Source organism: Molothrus ater, chromosome 3 (genome assembly GCF_012460135.2).
Source record: "Molothrus ater isolate BHLD 08-10-18 breed brown headed cowbird chromosome 3, BPBGC_Mater_1.1, whole genome shotgun sequence".
In the NCBI taxonomy this organism is placed as follows: domain Eukaryota; kingdom Metazoa; phylum Chordata; class Aves; order Passeriformes; family Icteridae; genus Molothrus; species Molothrus ater.
In genome coordinates, this window is record NC_050480.2 from 76,071,093 (window position 1) to 76,092,220 (window position 21,128).

General features: G+C 36.1%; 1 protein-coding gene across 1 annotated transcript in view; it reads left to right on the plus strand.

Annotated features, from left to right (window-relative positions):
• NBAS (NBAS subunit of NRZ tethering complex) overlaps window positions 1-21,128 on the plus strand; it is a 161,210-nt gene that overhangs the window by 13,317 nt on the left and 126,765 nt on the right. The window contains 12 exon segments of the mRNA XM_036380093.2: window positions 1,772-1,910; window positions 3,348-3,413; window positions 6,915-7,043; window positions 8,910-8,973; window positions 10,229-10,422; window positions 11,508-11,765; window positions 12,563-12,688; window positions 13,956-14,107; window positions 14,864-14,998; window positions 15,270-15,348; window positions 16,063-16,164; window positions 16,466-16,602. Of these exon segments, the coding sequence (XP_036235986.1) occupies window positions 1,772-1,910; window positions 3,348-3,413; window positions 6,915-7,043; window positions 8,910-8,973; window positions 10,229-10,422; window positions 11,508-11,765; window positions 12,563-12,688; window positions 13,956-14,107; window positions 14,864-14,998; window positions 15,270-15,348; window positions 16,063-16,164; window positions 16,466-16,602 (1,581 nt within the window).

Here is a 21,128-nt window from a genome sequence, read left to right on the forward strand (position 1 = left end):
AGCACCCTTTGATTAGGACCAGCTGGCAGAACTTGCTAAAAGCTTCTAATGCCTGCTAGCTAGCTCTTCCTGTCAATGACAGGCATTGTGAAGTTCCTCAAAGGCTTTCCAGGAATTCTCTGATAGTCTCAGAAGTAGGTAGCTGTTTAAGGATCTAGGAATGAAGCCTGGAAACTGCTGCATGTTGGCTGGGCTATGTGTAGAGCACATGTGCAAGGAAAAAAAAATGAGTCTTCCTCAAGTTCATGTCTCCTGTTGCAGTTTTTGGTGAAAGTGACTTCTTTTTTACTGCTGTAGGTTATTCTTAACACCACAGAATAGCCAAAACTCTTGAGAACTTTAAGCATCACTCTGAGAGAGATCTTACCACTTTCTACAACTATGTGAAAGGTGGTTGTAGCCAGGTGGGGGTCAACCTCCTCACCCAAGGAGCTGGGAAGACATAGAAGAAGATGGGGTGAAGCTGTTCCAAGGGAGTTTCAGATTGGACATCAGGAGGAATTTCTTCACATTAAGGGTGATTAGACATTGGAGTGTACTGCTCAGGGAAGTGGTGCAGTCACCATCCCTTGAGCTGGTCTAGTTGACATGGTAGTGTTTGATCATAGGTTAGTCTTGATGATATCAGAGGTTCTTTTCCAGCCTGATGATGCGATTTTGTCATTCATCCATGGTATAAAATTATCCTGCTGTACGTTAGTGACGAGCAGGGGACTTGGCATTATTAAATAAACTTTACTGATCTCTTAAAAAGGATTAAATGTGGAAGGAATTTTTTTTTTTTGCTTTATTCTTTCTTTGACTTTTGGAGGTGTAGTTTTGGCATCCCTGGTGGCCAGAGCTGTGCTGTGCGAGCGGCAGCCACTACTGGGGGCAGAGCACTTCGGGAATGGTGCAGCCTTGGGAAAGGGATCATGCAGCATTCCCAGGGCAGAGTTTGGGCTCCTGCAGTTGTGCCTTTTATTGTGGATACTTTACCTTTTGATGGGTGATTCATTACAATCATGCTTCCAAACAGACTCCTTTTCTGAAAGTTTTCATCAAGGTAGTCATCAGTTAAATATAGAAGTGCTTGTTAATAAGGTGAAAGGGCTTCAAGGGCAAATACTGTGATACAGTTTAGTGTAATAATGACAAGTTTAGTGTAATAATTACAAGAATTACATAAAACTTTTTAAAATGCCACCTGTGGCATTAGTGTAATGATTACAGTTTAGTGTAATAATTACAAGACTTACATAAAACTTTTTAAAATGCCACCTATGGTGTGCAACTAAAGTATTACATGCACATGTATAATTGGTACAGTGGGTTTAGAAAACAGAATTTACAGGCCTTAATGTGTTCAGTTCTTCAGTGAAAGAGAAGTAGCTTTTGTACAACATCTGAATAAATGAGAATCTGATGCTTAAACGGAATGATTGGAACTTGTTATATGCTTAAGTAGTAATTTTTTATCATTTTTGAGGGTAAGAAGGAAACTGAAACTTGTGTCCAGACTTATTTTATTCTAGATGTTGGGAATTATGACTTAGCTGGAATGCTAGGGATGAGAATGAATAGGTATACATGCTACAAATAACAAATGTTACTTGAATGATACTGAAGTTTTTTCAGATTTCAGAGTATTTATTCACAAAGCATATTGGGCTGTCAAGTGTCTTGGTATATTTAGCCTTCTGTTACCCCAAGCAAACTGCTGTAGACTTAAGAAAATTAAAAAATATGTGGCAGTATATGAAATAATAATGCATCTTTATATATATTACAGACTTCTCCTTGTAGGAGGCTGTGAAACAGATGAAGATGGAGTATCTAAAGCAGCTGGTTGTGGAATATCTGCTTGGAGAATTCTGTCAGGCTCTCCCCATTACAAACAGGTCACTAGTTATGAAGATGATGTTAGAACAGTAAGTTCGTCTCCTCATTTTACTGGATAAATATTGTCAATGGAAGCTCAATAAATATCTCTTTATTAAAGATGAATTTAATGGGATGTTTTGCTATTTTCTAAGCTATGATACATATGTCTAAACAGTTATCTTTTTCCCCACAGCATCCATTTCTGCTTTTTCTGTAGTATGATTTGAACTTTAAGTTCTTAATTATCACTTGTGGTTTTAAAACCAAAAACAAGAAGAAAGGAGTCTGTAAATTTCCAAGCTACAGTATTTTTTGCTCTTAGTTGTACATTGGGATATATTACCTGTCTTTGTTGGAAAAAAGTTACAGTTTGTTCTTCTATTACTTCAGAACAAAAGGCAGCACGCCTGAAATAAATATTTCAGTTTAATTCTAGCTCTTGATTTCTTTTGCTTCTAGTAGAAGTAAATGTTTGACTTGGTAACAGCTTGTTATACTGAAATAAATTTACTATATTCCAGGATAAATTCCAATGTTTACTCTTATATGGGTATTGCTTAGTATTACAAGTGAGTTGTTAATTTAATTGCAAATGAGGAGTGCTTTTCTGTGACATGTATACCTACTGAAGTTGATAGAATTATACAAACTGGATTTTATTATGCTTGCATTATTTTAAAGTAGGCAGTCTTCTGGAAGTTTAAAAATAGTAACATCACAGAATAAGCTGAGTTGAAAGAGAACCACAAAAATCATCGAGTCCAACTCCTGGCTCTGCGCAGGATACCCAGAGTCACACCATGTGCCCAAGAGCATTGTCCAAACACCACTTGAGCTCTGTCAGGCTGGACCTGTGACCACTTCCCTGGGGAGCTGCTCCAATGCCCAACCACCCTCTGGGTGAAGAACCTTTTCTGATATGCAACCTAAACCTGCCCTGACACAGCTTCAGGCCATTCCCTCGGGTCCTGTCACTGTCACCACAGAGCAGAGATCAGTGCCTGCCCCTCCTCTTCCTCTCCCAAGGAAGCTGTAGCTGCAGTGAGCTCTGCCCTCAGCCTCCTCCAGGCTGGACAGACCAAGTGACCTCAGTAGCTCCTCACAGGCTTCCCCTCAGGGCCCTTCACCATCCTCATGGCTTTCTTTGGGCACACTGATGGCTTCATCTCTGCCGTATATTGTAGCCCTGCTGACTCATTCAACTCACTGTCAACCAGGACCCTTTCTGCAGCACTGCTCTCCAGCCTCTCATTCCCCGGTCTCTGCACACAGCCAGGGTTACCCCAGATACACAGTCTGGCACTTGGCCTTGTTAAACTTCATATGGTTGTTGATTGTCCATCTCTCTAATTTGTCAAGGTCTTTCTGCAGACCTCTAAAGAATCTTGCAAAGTTATTTTAGTATTTTAAATATGACTCAATTTTTGGTGCATGAAACTGTAGGAGATTGTTTTTCATTGTATGATTTGTTTCTGTTCTTGCAGGCACAGAGAAGAGGATTATTAAGGATTATGAATTTAAGATTTTACAGCAGGCGAGGAACAGAACAGGTATTAAGATCTAGGTCTACCTCAGAAATGTATTTTACTAACATAATTGTCTATTAATGACTACCTGAGGGACTGACTGCAAGTAGGTTTTAATTTATGCAACTTAGGAATTAACATTCTATTAAATTAATCAAAAAGCTTTAGCATTAAATGGAATAGCTTGCCACTTTGGTTTTCTTAAAAATCCAGTTAGTTCATTTGCTGAAGCTTGAATCGCTGGGTTTCAGGAGCAGGTCTAGACATGTAGAGTTCAATATTAAATGTAAACCCTTATTCAAATAAGAAGGTATAAGAAGCCACCTAATTATTTGTTAATAAATGTGATAATCAGATCATGTTAGATGTGTTATATATTCTACAAGAAGAAAGTTGATTGTAATGATGTTTCTCAAATAAAATATATGCCCAAGAGATAAAGAATAAGAACAAAACTCAACCTTCTGCACTACATGTGTTTCACTAGAAAACAACAAAAAAGCCTCAGCCCACAATTTTCACACCATGTGGGAAAGAAAAAATGGGTGTATTCAAACTAATAATTTATGGCTTAAATAGGGCAGACACAAGGACTTTATTTTTACAGTCTGAGAAACTATGGAAACATTTTGCTTAGTAGCTTCCAAAGTTTATTATGGGTCTGACTTCTATTCCCAGGATACATGTGAGCCTAATGAAACTGCTGATCAGAATCAATGTATTCTTAACAAATTCTGGGTATAGACCTTATGTTCTCCTCTGCCATGAATGAGTGTTAAACCTTGAATGTCATGCTGAAGTGTAGGTGTGTGCTCTCTGTATTTCTAAAGTGTTGTACGTGGTGCTTATTCATGGCTTTCTTCTACATGCCTTAGGAACTTCCCATGCAGTACTGCTTTTCCTTTTCCTTTTCTTATCTCTTGTCTACTTGTCATGTGTAGCCTTGGTTTGATGCCTATTTCTATCTCCCTTTCCCTTCTTGTAAGAGAAATTGTTTTCCCTTCTTTTGCTTTACAAGGAAAGAACAGTAAAGAATCTGTCTACCACCTTCAGTCTGTGTCGTCCTGAGTGGAAAAATGGCTGATCTGAGTTGGAAATGACCTTAATAGATTGTTGGGATGTTTTAGGTGGCTGGTTAAAAGAAGAGTTGCCTGCTTTATTGGAAAGGAAAAACAAATCTTTCTGAATCTTTCTCAAGGGTGGAACAGGGAGAGATTTTATTTCCATCACTGGGAATGCTAAAGATAAAGCTGACTTAAGCTTTTTTAGTTGAAAAGCTTGTATTGCATGTAGCTGTACTAAACTTCAACTTCATTGCACTTGACAATACTAAATTAATGAAGAAATATGGAACTTATTTATCCTTGAATGTTTTGATCCAATTTCAGAGATTATGGCTTAAATATATAAGGTATAGTTTTCATTCCTAGTGTGAAATTAACATTCCATTTAAAATATGATAGACACAGCAGCTAGAGGACTTGTATATTAGAACTGGCTACACTGGGATTTGATTCTTAGTGTTGTTAAATGACACTTAAAAAATGTGAAGTGCCAGCCTGCTGAGTTTCTCAACATCTTTTGCTGTTCCCTTAAGCTGATGAGCTGTTTACAAGGGCAGCATTGCCTGCTTTGGCAAAGGACTGATTAATTTTTATAGGTAACAGGGCTTGGGTGATAAATTTGAGTGTGTTAATGACCACCCAATATCTAAATCTCACAGCCAGAGAATTATTACTGACTGCTGAGTAAACATTTACCTCCTTTCAAGATCGGTGATGTTTACCACTGATCAGTTATCTGAACATGTTATATATTTTACCTCTGTGTTTCTGGGTCCTTTAACAGTCTTTTGTTCTTTGTTGTGCAGGCAAATTGACTTGTAAAGAGAGAAGTTCCATTAGAAGGCATGTACAATTCCTGGGCAGATTACAGTTGAAAGTGCAGTACTGCAGCTAAGAATATAGTCAGAGAATATGAATTTTTTCTAATATAAATAATTCTTAATGGGTTTAAAAAAACCGCTTAATGCTCTCCTTTCCAATTAAAAACACATTTTAGGCATCGATTTAAGGAGTGCTCTCAACAGCTGCAAACCACTGTACAACAATAAACATTTCTTGATTGTCATTGCTTCTATGGCATACCTAGCACTTCAAAAAGGCTAAGAAATAAATAATAATAATAGTCAAAAAACTCCCAAGTCCCAACAAACACACTGACCTGAAAAGAATATCTTTTATCTTCAAATAATACCTACCAGTAACATTCTGCCATTTAAACTACTTAATTGATGGATGTCAGCTAACCTTTCTGTGCTTCGTTTATGTTGGGGTATTTTCTGAGAGGGGTGGTGCTGGCCTAAAAAAATTGGTTAGCTGCATACTTGGAAAAATTTAACTGTGAATCTTTATTAAAAGGTTTTTTAAAGTGAGCTAACAAAATAGAATTTTGTGAACAATATAATTTTTGGGAATCTATCCTGCTGTCTTTCAGGGAAGATGAGACACTTTAAGAAAGAAATGATCTTTCTGAAAACATAGGGGAGAGGGGTGAATAAATGTAAAATGTATTTTCAGAAATTGTCATTCATTGCCAGTGTCACTAAATTTGACTTTAAAATTTAAGTGTGTATTTAGAGTGTCTTGTGGAAATAGCGTACAGATCCAGTTGTAGATGTGCTGGATTTTGTGAATCCATAAGAAGGTACTTTGTTAGAAGTGTATTTTGCCTCTTAAAGTGTCCAGAGCTGATGGAAAACTTAATCTACGAGAATTTTTGTAGCCTTAAAGAAGTTAATGTACAAATGCTGAATTAATTTTATTTATATGGACTCAATCTGATATTCGCTATGTTACTACTTGGTGTGTTGTCACTCGAGTTCTTGGATTCTGATTCAGTGCCCTGAAATGAACAGTGTGCTCCTCCAAGATCTCTTATTGTCTGATTTCTTGTATCCCTTTTTTGGCTTTCCTTTAATTTTTTGCTTTCTTTAATTTTTTGCTCCCAAGGAGGAAGAGTTGTATTAAGCTGTGGTTTGGTAATAGTCTTTCTTGAAGACTATTAAGGACAAGAGAATCAGAATAGTAGAAAACCGAGGCTGCTAGATGTTTTTTCTGTGCAGAGAACAACCTGTGCTTTTCCCTTCAAGCAGCTCTGCATTGCTGTCAGGGTGTTCTCTTAGGAATGCTGCACTTCCAGGTTTTATTTGCCATATAACAACGTGATACAGAAGTTTACATTCCTAAAGATTTGTTCATGCTGAGATAGTGTTCTTCCTTTATGCAGGTTGTTTTTATTCTTCCATGTCACAACTGATTTCTTACCTTTTTCTTTTAGAATAAGGGTTTTTTTGTTTGATTTTAATTTAAGGTATGTTAACTTTTCAGGGTGGAAGATTGTACAATTTTTTGTTTCCCTAAAAGAGAAAAAAAATATGTATTTGGAGGAACTTTTTGGGGTATTCCTTGGTGTATATTTTTATTATGTTTGTTTGTTTGTTTGCTTGGATGCCATGTTCGGCAGGATGGAGTTTTCAAGATGAATCTTTCTCCTGATGGAGCTCTTTTGGCAGCTATTCATTTCTCAGGAAAACTGACAATCTGGTCTATTCCATCTCTCAGACAACAAGGAGAATGGGACCAAAGTGCTCAGGTAAGAAGAATGTACATGTTTAGAAACTTGAATTATATATTTTACTCTACTCCTCTGGAATTGTGTTTTTGTAGGAGATGAGAGGAGTTCGGGTAACTGTGTGTTAGCTACACACTAGCTTCCCAGTCAGCTCCATGTTTTTCAAGAGCCCTATACCTACATTTATTATAATCTTTCTATGTTACGCCCATAAACTGTGAACTTGAAAAATTAAGAAAAAGAACCAATCATGTTGCAATGAATTTTTCATGAGGCATTTTGGTACCAAGTAGGTAACACTTTTAGAATTAGACTACAACACCATTAGACTGAAATGCAGTTACAGAAGAGAAGTAGAGGCTAACATGGCTAAATTTGTTTCACTGGTTGAAACTAAATTCTGTATGTCTTAGTGTATTCTATTCCTTCCTCAAAATTTACCATACCTCGTTCTAGATGATGCTGTAGAATATTTTCTTAATCAATTTGCTTTCTGCAGGAATTATTTGCAAAACTAAGTAGAGGAATTTACATTCGGAATTTCCCAGACGCTGGCAAACTTTTAGTGACTTGTGTGAATTAAAACACTGGAAATTTAAAGCTAATTAGTTTTCAAAGAAAAAAACCCCAACTTTATTTTAATGAGGAAATGCATTCTGAAAAGTGAAAAATCTGAAATGATGCACACTAGTATGTGAAGTGTTCTGATTTTCCTCCCATTAATTTCTTGACTAATAGATAAAGAAAGGCTTTTCACTTGGAGTACTGTGTGCTATGCTCTAAACCTATGAGACATAAACCAATATCCGTTCCAAGTAGGGTAAACAAATGGGATCAAAATGTTATTTCAAGCTTATTTAGAAGGGCATTTTTAAGCAGCAACCAAAACAAACAAAAAAAAAACCTCAAAGAATTTCTGTTCTAGTGTTGAGATGAGTGTTGTGTCTATATATGCATATCTATTTATCTCTATTTTTAATATACACTTCAGACAAATTTTGCTCAAGGATGCTTACAGTGAGTTGTATTTTTTCTTTGTTTATAGTAATAATGAATATGTATTCTGAAGGAGCATTCAGGTCTTCATAATTCAGTGAGGGTGATATAAAGGAATATTTAGTGCTTGACTATTCTCAAAAGTTTTTTTATAGGTGAAACTGGTGTCCAAGTATAATGTGTATTTCCATAATATGTGTGAAATTAAATTAGACTGGCCTCATGTTTACTTTTAATTAGTAGACTCTCCTCTTTCTACTGAAAAATAAAGTCTGAAAAGCACCTTCTGCTTTATCCAAATGTGCTTTAGTTATTTCAGCTTCCTGTACTTCCACTGCGTTGCACTTGGGGGCAGGATTTCTGTCACTGCTAAGTCACGTTTAAAATAGCAGCACTGGAACATAATTCTAAACCTTGCGGTGCCTCAGTTAATAATGCTGCTGCTTTTCTTGCACTAGTCTTCAAAGGGGCTTTTTAATTCTGAAAATAGCTGGGGAAAATACTTAGAGAACTGTGTTAGACTGTCACACAGGACCACTACACAGACTCTCTTGGAGATTATTTTATGTGCCTGCAGTCCTGTGTATAGACATGAAAAGCAAACACTTGGCTTTTGATTGCTGGAGAACCTTTATTTCAGAAATCTTTTGGGTATGATTACTGTTTAAAGCTGGTCAGACCATGACTTGTGGTTTTGTTTTTTTTTTTTTTTTCCTTTTAATTGTCTGTGGAAAAGTACAATGGTGCTGCAGCAGTTGTATATTTTTGCTTGAGAAGAGTTTGAATTTATAGAGAGCATTTTAATTGAAAAATGAGTGGATCAACTACAGAGTAAATAAATGGATTCTGTGTTACAAAGATGTACTTGTATATAATTTTTTTTTTTTTTAGCCTGGCTATGATGAGCTTAACCCAGACTGGAGACTCTCTAGTGAAAAAAGAAAGAAAATAAAAGGTATGCAGTACAGTTAGATCATTATTTTATATCACTGTGGAGTTAAAAATAATAATGCAAATACATGAGGACTGAAATAGCTGAATTAAATCTCAGTCAGGGTGCCAAAATTGCATGATTTGAATTTGTAGCATGGTAGATCTAAATGACAGTCACAATAGGTTTTTTTTCAGATTCTCTTTTAGGAATGCTTGTATAGTTATAAAAAAGTTGATATTTCAGTTAGCACAGGATTTCATTTTTTCTTCCTGTAAATGTCTAATAAATCTTGAAAGCTACTTTAATTTAAAGATACCGGTTAAAAATTTTGAAAACAATTCTAAAGCAATTTCCTCTAACTGGATTTACCTCATCACACTCTATTGTTTTCTGAAAGCTCAGGCCAGTCTGAGCAGCCATTTAGCACCTGGTTATTGCATGGTTGTTCCAAGAGTGCAGAGATCAATAGCTATTCCATGATCCATTTGCTGCTGCTTATACGCATCTATATTATTAAAAATTCCTGCTTCTTTGTAATATTTTCTTTGGAGATTCTGTCTTCAGGTTAATTCATCTGACCTTCATAGGTAGGCACTGCGGGTTAAGCACTATTAAAAAAAGGAATAATCTGACCTGTTTGTTAGTGCTGTTTGGGAAAAGGTGGTTTTCATCAGAGAAGTGGGAAGTGACATGCGGGGAGCAATATGAGCCCACTCTCTGATGTAAATTTTATCCCAACACCCAGTTACCATAATCAAGACAGCGACTGGAAATGCCATAGCTTCCATCCTCAGTCCTACAAACTTTCTTGTTTATTTGGTTTTTTAGTTTAACATTCCTAACAACATCCTCTTGGAATATGTTGATATGTTTACTTGTCCTCAAAAGCAGTGTAGTCTTTTCTGATTTTCATTACTATTAGGTTTGTTGTCATGTTGAAGATGGCCTGATAGGTAATGAAGTAGATCTTTATCATAGATGAAAAATCTGTTAGTTTTCATGCAAGTAAATCAGTTTACTGGGAATTTTTTTCCAAATAATTTATATATATTATGTTTGTAATTGTGACTTTTTTTTGTTCTCAACAGCTTTATTTAATACAAATACGGTTTAGGAAAAGATAAGTGATATAAAATACAGACTTAGTGAACCAAGGTTGCAAATATAACAATAAATATCAGTTAGATTAGACCGTATTTCTTCATAATGGCAGTCTCCTCTGTTCTTACCTGAGGTTTAACATTATCTTTCTTTATATGGTGCATTCTTATTTTAGATAAAGAATCCTATTACCCATTGATAGATGTAAATTGGTGGGCAGATAATTCTGTCATCCTTGCTCGCTGCTCTGGTGCATTGACTGTGTCATCAGTCAAGACATTAAGGAACCTGCTGGGAAAGACTTGTGAATGGTTTGAGAGTTCTCCTCAGGTCACTTCGGCTCACGATGGAGGATTTCTAAGTCTGGAGGTGAGGAATGTGAACAAGCAGATATCCTTTGGATTGCAGTATAACAGTTGACTTTTTTATATGTGATCCTATGGTAGGGGGGTTAAAATAGAAGCTGTTACTACTAACAGGAAAAGTGATTTTTCTTCCTTATCTGTAGATACATATTGCAGGGGGATTCTGAACTTGCTGCAGCTTAACTATTCTAAGAAAAAACTTGATAAAACAATAAATAACTTGTGGGGAATAGAAGCAAAACTCCTGGAATGTTGAGTCTTAATGAGAGGAAACTTGCAACAGAAAAGAATTTGTGTTGACAGTAACCTTGCCTTGTATGTTAGTGTTCTGAAGAGTACTGCAGCCATTCCTCTTCCACTTTGAAATACATGTCTCATAAAGGAAGAATGAACACATTTCAGTTAGACATGAGGAACACAGTGAAGGCAGAGCTGCATAAGAGATACATTTTTTGTTTATTTTTAGTAGGATTCCAGCAGGGAGTAGAAGATAATAAAGTTAACCAGTAATTTTCTCTAAAACAGAGAAAATGACTATTTTCCAAAGCTTATATTCAAATAGGTCTTAAGCATCTTAATCAAAAGTTTAACATTAGAATCAGAAAATCTCAGTACAAAGCTTGTGTGTATTTTTTTGGAAAGTTGTATTATTCTGGAAATAATATGTACAGCTAGTGAGTGGCATACCACAGCCTAAGGTTGTAGTCTGAGATTGCATTGAATAGAAAAGCTTGATTTGAATAGCTGAGAGTTGTAAACACTCATATATGCTGTGGTAAGCTGTAGAAAGTGTGGTAAGCTGTCTTCACTGTTCTGCCTTCTCTGTCTTGGCTGGTGCAGGAGTTGTAGGGTAAAAGCAGGTTACTAAGAAGCCTTCACTTTGGTAGATGAGGGATGAAACCTTACATCCAGGAGACAGATAGAGTCAGGGTTTGTGGAACAGGTTAAGTAAACTGAGAAACAAAGGGTTTAAAGGAGAGAGGGAGGAAGGATGCTGACTCTGAAATTTGAAGTGGAAGATGTACTCAGTTCTTACTAAACTAGTTAAGGTGTACTAGGTGGATGCTTCATGTTCATCTTTTCTTGCAGTGTGAGGTGAAACTTGTTCCAAAAAGACTGCGCTTGGAGAGCAGGCCTGGTGATGAAGATGAGGGAGATGATGACTCGGACTCAGATGAGGAAACTTCTGCTAAGGACAGATACTTCAGCTACCTAAAGCAAGGCCTGTACTTTGTAACAGAAATGGAACGATTTGCTCCTCCACGGAAACGACCACGCACTATTACAAAGAATTTCCGCCTTGTCAGCTTAAGATCCACGACTCCAGAGGAACTGTACCAGAGAAAAGTAAGTCTGGAAGGAAAAGTAAAATCTCTTATAATCAGCTTTATTTAGAACGAACTTTTTATTTTTCTTTTAATTCCTGCTGTGTTGACAAAAGGATTTAGGCGCATATTTCTGAGAGTCTCTTAACTGACAGTGTGCTGTGTCACCTGATCAAAGGGATCCTTTTTTAAAAATAGCATTATGATCACTGAAATGATGTGATGTTTCCACTGGGAGACACTGTGTATCATTGGCTTGGCTAGTCTTGGACATTTACTCATGTGTTTGCATGTAGTGCAAGACTTGGCAAATATATTGAATGAAATCAGTTTCACTTGTTGTTGGCCCAGGAGTGGGTTAACTTACAGTCTTCTGCGAATGTTTTGGCTGTTTTTTCAGATATATGTACAGATTAAGCCTCTGAGTCATTCTTACCAAACAGATACTGCTCTGCTTTAGGGATCTTGGACAGACTGCTTTGTCTAGGCCCTTCCAGTTGTTCTGATGGTAAACCAGCCCACTCTGTAACTGTTACAGTTCCCAGAGAATGCTGGTGTCAGACTAAATATGATGTATAACTAATATGATGTTACCTAAATAACATCTTCCTTTTATTTGAGGGGAAAAATCCTTGATTTTCCAGAGGTGTCCATCAGACCTGAATCTTACTTATCTGTATCTTGAACCAGTCTCTTTCCTACCTGCTTATGGATACCCACAGTAATTATCCCTCTGCCTCTTTCAACACACAGAATTAACCATTTGTTGTTCAATATGGAAAATCAGATGACTTTAATTTTCATGTGTTTGCTTTTTAGATTGATAATGAAGAATATGGGGAAGCTTTGTCTTTAGCTCAAACGTATGGCCTTGATTCTGATCTTGTGTACCAAAGACAGTGGAGGAAGTCGGCTGTTAATGTCGCTTCAATTCAAGACTACTTGGTGTGTTTGTGTTTTGTGATTTTTTTTTTAAGGCTTTCTTATCAGACTGTCTGTGTTATCTTTACAGAAATGGAATTCTCAATTGTGTTCTAATTTATGCAATGTGAATTGGTGGCAGTTTGAAGAATTGCTCTGAAAATTCCATTTCATGTGTAAGAGAGCAGTTTAACTGAAGGCCTGATCTAGAAACCTTGACAGTTAATGAAAGTCTTTTGGATTATCTTCTAAATTCTGTTTATAGCAACACACTTCCTGTGTGTAATCTCTTCCCCCACATGCCACAGTAGATTATTGCCTGGCAGATGAAGAATAATAATTGGAAATATCAACTGTTTATACTTTAGGTTATTATAGAAAATAAATTGAGAAGGTGAAGTTGGTACAGTAGCTGTATCACAAAGTTTGAATAACAAAATTTTCAGCGGACTCTGCAAACTGTAACTGAGCCTTTCAGTAGAATTCAACATGGGTTTTTTTGGCTTGGAAGAAAGACTGCTAACTCAGCAGAAAAATGGTGTTAAAGTTGTACAACCTCATGGTTGTGCTAAACTATTAGTAATAGAAATATACTATTACTACAGAATAGTAATATATAATTTAGTATTAGAATAGTAGATAGAGTATAGTATTAGTAATATAGGTATATTAGTGTATATATAGTAGTAAAGATAGGTATGTTAGTCTAGACTAAAGTATTACAAGAGATCAAGAGAAGTGTATTCTATTATTTTTCAAGTCAGATATTGACTAAATATCAAAATTTAGCCATTCTGCATGTGATCTGTAATGTCAACTAAAGATCAGCAGATAAGGCAAATGTATTTTGTAATTCTGGTGCCTTTTCTGTCACAGAATCTTAGTGCATGTGAAGAGGGTGGTATTGAAAATTACTCTAGTGCTGTCGTGGAATTTATACACTTGGTTTATAAAACATGTACTTTACCCCCAAACTATCACATTTTATTTAGTGTAAAAAGGAGTAAAGGTAATTAGAAAGTAGAAATAATAACTTCTGTTCCAGTTGTGGAAGTTCTCCTTAGTAATTTGGTATTTTCCTGCCCTTTTCTGCCACATATATATTCCCCTCTGAGGGGATTGTGTTTACTGTGTTCTCATCTCTTTTGTTGGTTTGCATTGTCAGTCACCAGGGGAGCTTGACATTTTCTTAAGTGGAAGAAATACATGTGAGAACTTTAACGTAATCTCTGGTTCTGTTGCTTTGGATTGGACCATGTAACATTGTGTCTGTGCTCTTGTTCTTGGACAGAGCAAAATCAAGAAACGTGCCTGGGTTCTTCATGAGTGCTTGGAAAGAGTTCCAGAAAATGCAGATGCTGCTAAGAAGCTGCTTCAGTATGGCTTGAAAGGCACAGACTTGGAGGCTCTTGTGGCCATAGGAAAAGGAGAGGATGGTGGCAGGTTTGGGAAGAGTTTTTTGTTTGTTTTTCTTTTTAAAGAATGGTGTATAAATATTTTATACTAATTTGGTAATTTTTTTTTTCTTACCAACCTCTAGTGAAAATATTGGGAAGCTTTTGCAGGACATAAAGAAAGGTCATGCTCTGACTCAGACTCTTCTATAGATGTCCATAAAGTACCTATAAATTTTATCTCTCTATGTATATAAAATACAGTGTTCATTGTAAATATATGCCCTGTGATTTCTTTGTCAGAGGGAATTTATGATGTCAGTATTTTACTATGAGAATCGGTTTCTCTTGCTGCTTCTGAAAGCTGCAACTAACCCTATAAATGTGTTTGGTTATGTCTTAGTTGTATTGATCAAGCAGAAGCAAGACACAGTAGAGAATTCTCCTCAGTGTTCAGTTTCTGGTGGTAGAAATAGAAAGAGGCTGTTCTTTTCTTTGTGCAGACTTCTATTGCCATTGTGTGCTGGAGAGCTGCTGCCAATCCAGTTGCTGGCTGTGGAATTTAGAAACTTCTATCAAGTTTGGTTTTGGTTTGTTTTAGGGAGGGAGTAGAAACAGGAGTTGATGTCACTTGTTGCCTTGGGAAGAATCCCTGCTTGTTTAAAACATAAAAATTCAGTATTTTTCTATAAATATGCAGATTTTTAGTCAAAACACAGACAAAAAGCTGTTTTAATATCTCTCTGCAAAAATGATTTAATTTCTTTTTTTCCCCTTTGCTTAGATTGTTGATTTTGTCTTCCAGATTTATCTTACCAGGGGAAGTGGACATTGAAATTCCCTATGAAGACCTTCTGTCACCAGATGAAGAAATGGATACTAGAAAGGAAAAGGAGGCCAAGAAGCGTCAAGAACTGCTAGCATCAGTAAACTTCTCAAAGTAAATGAAATGTTAAGCCATGTTTTATTCAGAATTATAGGTTTATAATAACTACACAGTTGCAAGAACATAATTACTCTTATATATATTATTCCTACTAGAAAAGTGGTTTAAATTTTAATTGGCATTATATTGTGTCAAAGTTCTTGGTTTAGCTAATTTCTTGTTATATCCCAGTGCACAAAGTCATTAAAATGCGTAACCTTTGTCTTCATATGCATCTGACATAAAATATTAATGGCAAATGTGAAAATTCCTGTTCTGAACACAGGCTGACCCTGGAACAGAAGGAGCTGTGCCGTAGCAGGCTGAAGCTGTTAACTTACCTTGATCGCCTTGAGACCTATGAGGTGAGTTCTTCTGAGTTCTCACACCACAGGTATTCCTGCAACTTTTGCAGCACATCATCTTACCATTTTTTGTTATTTATTGTGGTATTAATGTTTATCGCCTTATTGAAAGGCTATAAGCTCCAGTCTATCACTGGAGAAAAGTAAGATGTTTTCTGTTTGAGTGACTGTGTTTCTCCTGCTTCACTGTTTTCAAAGGATGGCTTCTAGTCTTGAGAGGTGCAGTTGGGCAAAAGCCTGCTTTGAGCATCCTGTGTCTGCAGGGAATTGAGTTATGCAACTACATGGGATGTAGAGTTCAGGCAGGGTTACTGTGATACCCCTGTCTGTCAAATTGACAAGTTCTGTGCAGGTTCTCTAACAAATCTTTTTCTTCCATGAGCTTACGAATGTGAAAGTTTTTGGAATGTCAAGCTGTATTTTACTAGGTTTTTAAATTTAAAGTTTGCAGTTGGTAATGCACACACTCCCATTTATGGCTTTTACCACATCCCTGTAATTAATGATGTCTAAACCTTAATTAAAATAAGGGAGAAAATGGTCTTAGCTTATCAACCAAAAATGCATCTGTTTTTTTATACTGAAACAAAAAACCCAGCATACTTAGCATATATCTCATACTTACTCATCCTAGGATAAAAAGATGTGTGGACTTTTTGATGCTTTTGTAAATCCTGTATAAAAAGCAGTCTTTTTTTTTTTTTTTTTTTAAAGGAAATCCTTGGAGGGCCGCATGCAGCTGAACATTACGATGGAGAATTCTTTAAGAAGTTCAGAAATCAGAATATTGTACTTTCAGCAAGAACTTATGCTCGGGTATTAATATTTATGTTGCTAGAATCCAGTGTTGTTTTGATATTGCTCTTTTCACTAAAGTGCTTTTTCCTCCTCCTTTTGAACTTGGTTGAATCTCAATGGAAATTTAAGAGGTGGTGTCTTTGTTTGATTTTAAATAAATGAATGCTGTGACCCTGACCTTGTTTTTTTTTTGCAAAAGAAAATTTAAAAATGAACTGTTTGTTGTATGACCTAAACTTTCTTGCTCATTTTCATTACATTGCTCTATTTTCAGTCTAAATCAGTCTTAAGCTCTGCAACTTACTGTTCTGTTCTTCAGGAAAGCAATGTCAGAGCCCTGGAAATTTTGTTCACTTTCCATGGATCAGCTTTACTTCCACACAGACAGGCGATTCTCTCCAATTTCCCAGAGACCACTTCACCACACGAGTATGCTTTGCTGTTACCTGAAGCTTGGTAAGGGTGCATTGATAGATACTAACTCAAAGAGACAAGATTTTTAGATTAATACATAAATTAGTTTCCATGTATGGCACTCTGTTATTGGTTATTATCTGGAATCAAAAGAGCTGCTTTGACTGTATGGGTCTTGACTTTACCAGTCATCATTTTCTGCTTTACTTTGTGCCATTTGTGGAATCTTTTTGGTCGTTAACAGGAAAGTAGAGATCTTAGAGGTTCTTTGCTCCATCACATATCTAAGAGGGAACTTGGACTTTTCTGACCTGAAACTGCCCAGATTTTCACCTGTGTAGTACAGGTCTTTAATTGGCTTGTGGTAACAGCCAGTGTTAGGAAAGGAATAATAAAAGTGTTTAGGTCCCTGGAAGCAAATGCATTTTTCTGGATTTGTTTTGTGAACTAATTTAACACTTAAGCACTCAGTAACTTCAGAAACATTAATCTTCTTGGTACTAATTCTTATGTAACTTGGTAAGGTAGAATTATGAAAAGCTTTAAATACAGACTTTCCTATTGTTTCATTTCAGCATAAAAGGTTGTTTTACTGTAAATTTAATTTTTCTAAGAGAGTCTTCCTTGAACATCATAATTAAGTTCTTTATATTAATTAGAAGAATTTTTTGCTTTTAGAGTGTTTCTTTTCAACTCTTCAATTATGATATTAGTTTTGAAGCATATTGTTCAGTGCTCATAAAGAGATGGACAGATTTCATTATTTGGTATTTTACAATAGGACTTTGAAGGCTTACTTAAAGAGGGAAAGTTTCTGGAGAAGCTAATAGATTTTTTTTTGGAGTCTTCCATTATTATAGTCAAGCTTTTCATTTCAAGGTTTTGCCAGTCCCATTTGGGCAATTCTTCTTTTAAAATAGGGTTTTTCAATTCATTCCTCTGAAACTTTTCCTAATTCAAAACACTTACCAGTTTTGTTGTCCCTGAAGAGAAAGAACAGTCTTTATTTCATGATAGCTAATGCTTCCCTTTTTATTTGTTGGTAGTATTAGGAACACATTTAGTGATTTAATTAAGGTATGAAAACACTTGTTTTATCCTTTTCTTTCAAGTACAAGTTAGGACCATGAAGATAAATTATTGAAATTTTTATAAAATTGATAAAACATATTCCAGTCTTTCTCTTTTTTTAAGGTTTAGAATGTGACACATAGGGATGAATGGTCATCTTAAATATGGTTATGATCCATTGTTGGTCATAAATAGGGTCCTTGTGTTTCTGAAGGGTTATTTGTTCTTGGTTTTGTTGGTTTTTTTTTTTATAATTTTTTAACTTTGTTGTTTGGTTTGTTTACAAAACTGACTTATGTGCCAAGAGACAAGATGACAGCTAAAATAAAACATTTCACTAGTGATCTAGTAGTAAAGATGTGAAGTTATGGGGTAAGAACTTAGTTTTGTCTGCAATTGAACAATGAAAGTATATATTTTGAATTTTTATTGTTATAGCAGACAGAACTTTCCAGTGCTAGGATCAGGTATGTGTAGATTCACACTTTTTATCCTCCAGATTGCAGAATAGACAATACTGTGTGTCTTTTTAAGTTTTTGTCTTTGGACAACTACAAAATGAGGATGAGATTAACACAAATCCCATATATTTATAAAACCAAAAATACACTGTATATTTGATATAAGCTTTTTCTAAAACTGTTTCTCTGCTACAAAACTGATTGCTCATAATGTTGTTAAATATACTCCCTAAACCAATATTTTAGTAATGTGGTTAATATGTACTGATGACAGTATCTATCAATGAGACTAATATACTAAGGAAATAGATTTAAGTTGTATAAAGTGAAATTTTCTTACTATATTAAGGAGGCTTCTGGCAATTCTTGTTTCATGTGAATTGAAGAGAATTGAAGTTCTTAGTAATTTTTTTGTGACTTTATTGTCCTTGTCTCTCTGGTGGTTGTTTTTTAGGGAGTTTATTAGTATGGTAAAATTACTGACATTCTGTGGATATGAGCTCTCTAGCTTATGTAGCTTGTAATTACAGGTGTCTCAGGACAAGCAGTGAATCAATTCGTGTTGATGAACTTTGACTTTAAGCAAATAGATTCTTAATCAGGAAAGGACTATCTGGTTTTCCTTCTGAAATTTCACACTGTTGCAGCTGGGAAATAGGGAGTATCTTTCAGGAGGTGAGCTTTTTACCTTTCAGTTGCAAAAAAGGCTGCTCTCTAGTGATTTCTCTTAGATCCTTGTTTTTTCTGAAAATTTTTGGTCACGGTATTTGTACCAGCAGATTTCAGTAGGGTATTTGGTGCATGTAGAAAGACCACTGACACAGATCAGCTGATGGCATTGCCTGTTCAGGAGTGCAACCTGATCCAGTGGCCTTACTTAAAGAGCACCTTGTTCATGCCTTGTTGCTGCCTTTGTTGCTCAGTTTCCTGCAGCTCAGACCCCCTGCTGATCAGAAACGGTTTTGATGGAGGTGTCTTCTGCATCTTCCTGTATGGCTCTGTGTGTGTTTGTGTGTGTAGGATGAAGCACTGTTTTAAATTTACCATATTGTGTCTGTGTACACTGCACACTTCGAACAATAAGGGGGTTGATTCCCAGCTGGAACTCTGTGAGGTGACACTCATCCCTATGGGAATTCACTACATTGCTCTATGTTCACTTAGTTCTTCCATCTCAAGGGAATCTGGCAGAGGAGAAACATGAGATTGTGTAGCAGGTGCTGCCTTGTTAGTGCACGGAACAGATGAAGTGGGTAGAACAGGCACCTCCATCTACAGCCAGGGTAAGAGCAGTGAAACAGTTGCTTGCTGTGCACCCCCACCAACATGAGCACACATTCAAGTGCTGTATATGATGAACTTCCTAACCTGTTAAGAAATGTTTTTGTAAAGGTTGTGTTCATCTGTGTCCTTCCGTTCAGCTGCCAGAACTAAATTCTAAGTACCTGCTGAAAGAAAGGTTCCTTTGGTTAGTGCATTCTGTAGGCATAAAGTAGGTGTTTTTCTTGTACTTGGATGTGTAATTTACATCAGGATTGCATTTAAAGGGCAGTGTCACAAAAAATTGAGGTCTTGTCAGTCGAGGAAAAGCTGGCATAACAAATGGAGGAAAAAAGTAGATTTTTTTTTTCCCTTTTGTGACAGGTTATTAGGAAATACATATGTTTTTTTCTTGTATCTGCTTGTAAAAAGTCTCAAATGGTAGATATACTTTTGTTTCTCATTTTTGGCACATATTTTATAGCTTAGCATCTTTTGGGGTTACTCAGAACAGTTCAGGAGTTCTGTGTCTAAGTAGGGAATTTATGTATTCATGAGACTTCTGCAAAAGTCTGTGATTTAAGTAAGCTCAACAGCTCCCTAGTTGAGAAGGAATCTGAAATACAAAGACACATTGGTGGCTGTAAATGGTATTGGCTTCAAATTGGTATTGTGATAGATGAACATTACTAAGTAATGTGTTTTTGGAGAATTCGGATTGTAATGTTTTCGTACTCTTTTCATATTATTTCTCAGCTTCTTTTATGTTGATGGCTCCTGTGTCTCTGCTGTCTCCTTTTGGGATTCATGCTCCTTCTCAAAGATCCATCAGATGCACAGACTACATCTGTTAGGACAGCTAGAATGAAGGTGGTAAAAGTTCAGGCATTCAAAGGAGCTGATAGCTCTTTTTAATCTCTGTTTTAATAGTTATAGCTAGTGTTCTTAATCTATAGTTAAGACTGTTGCCCTGAGGTTTTTAAATGTGATCTAGGAAAACAGTGTTTTACTGCCATTATAAATACATAACCAGAGTATTTTTCCATTTTTAAAAGTTTCTTATCCTTTGTACTAGGCTTAACTGCTGTATTATAGCATTACTGCTATAATTTTCAACTCGCAGAAGTCTGGAACTTCAAATGTGTGGTTCCCTCAGCAGCCATAAGTCCGCTATATTGCACATTATGCTATAGTAAAAATCTTCCCCCTAAGATAGGAATTTTTTATGTTTCTCTGTTTTTGCTTCTTAACTTTTCAAATACCGGTGTTCAGTTGTGACATAAAGTGAATTTTTACTAGAGAGTGCTGGATGAACTCCATTTGCCTGATGAACTGGGATGGGAATGTGGAAGTATCTCCTAAAAACTTAGTGAAGGTTTTAAAACCTGAAAATTTCCATGTAGTTGACTTTCATCTATGAATGAGTAAGTACTACTAAGAGTTCATAAGCAGTTGACTTTGCCTTTCCATAATGATATCTTCTCCTGAACTAGGTTTTTAGTTATTGCCTGTGGCACTGCAGTTTCAATAAAGCTCTTAGAGCTTCATCTCTTCACTTCCTTATATGTGCATGTAAATAGATTTGATAGCGGAATGTCTATGGAACTGTCTAATATATAGTCCCCTCTTTTTAATATTATTTTTTTTCTTGTGAAGCTAAACTGCTTTTGTTTTTAGTGTAATTCAGAGGTGTTCACATTAAAAGCATTAATCTCACGGTCAGTTCCCTTTTTGAATTTGTTTGAATTCATTTGTATAGTGCTACAGTGAAAATAA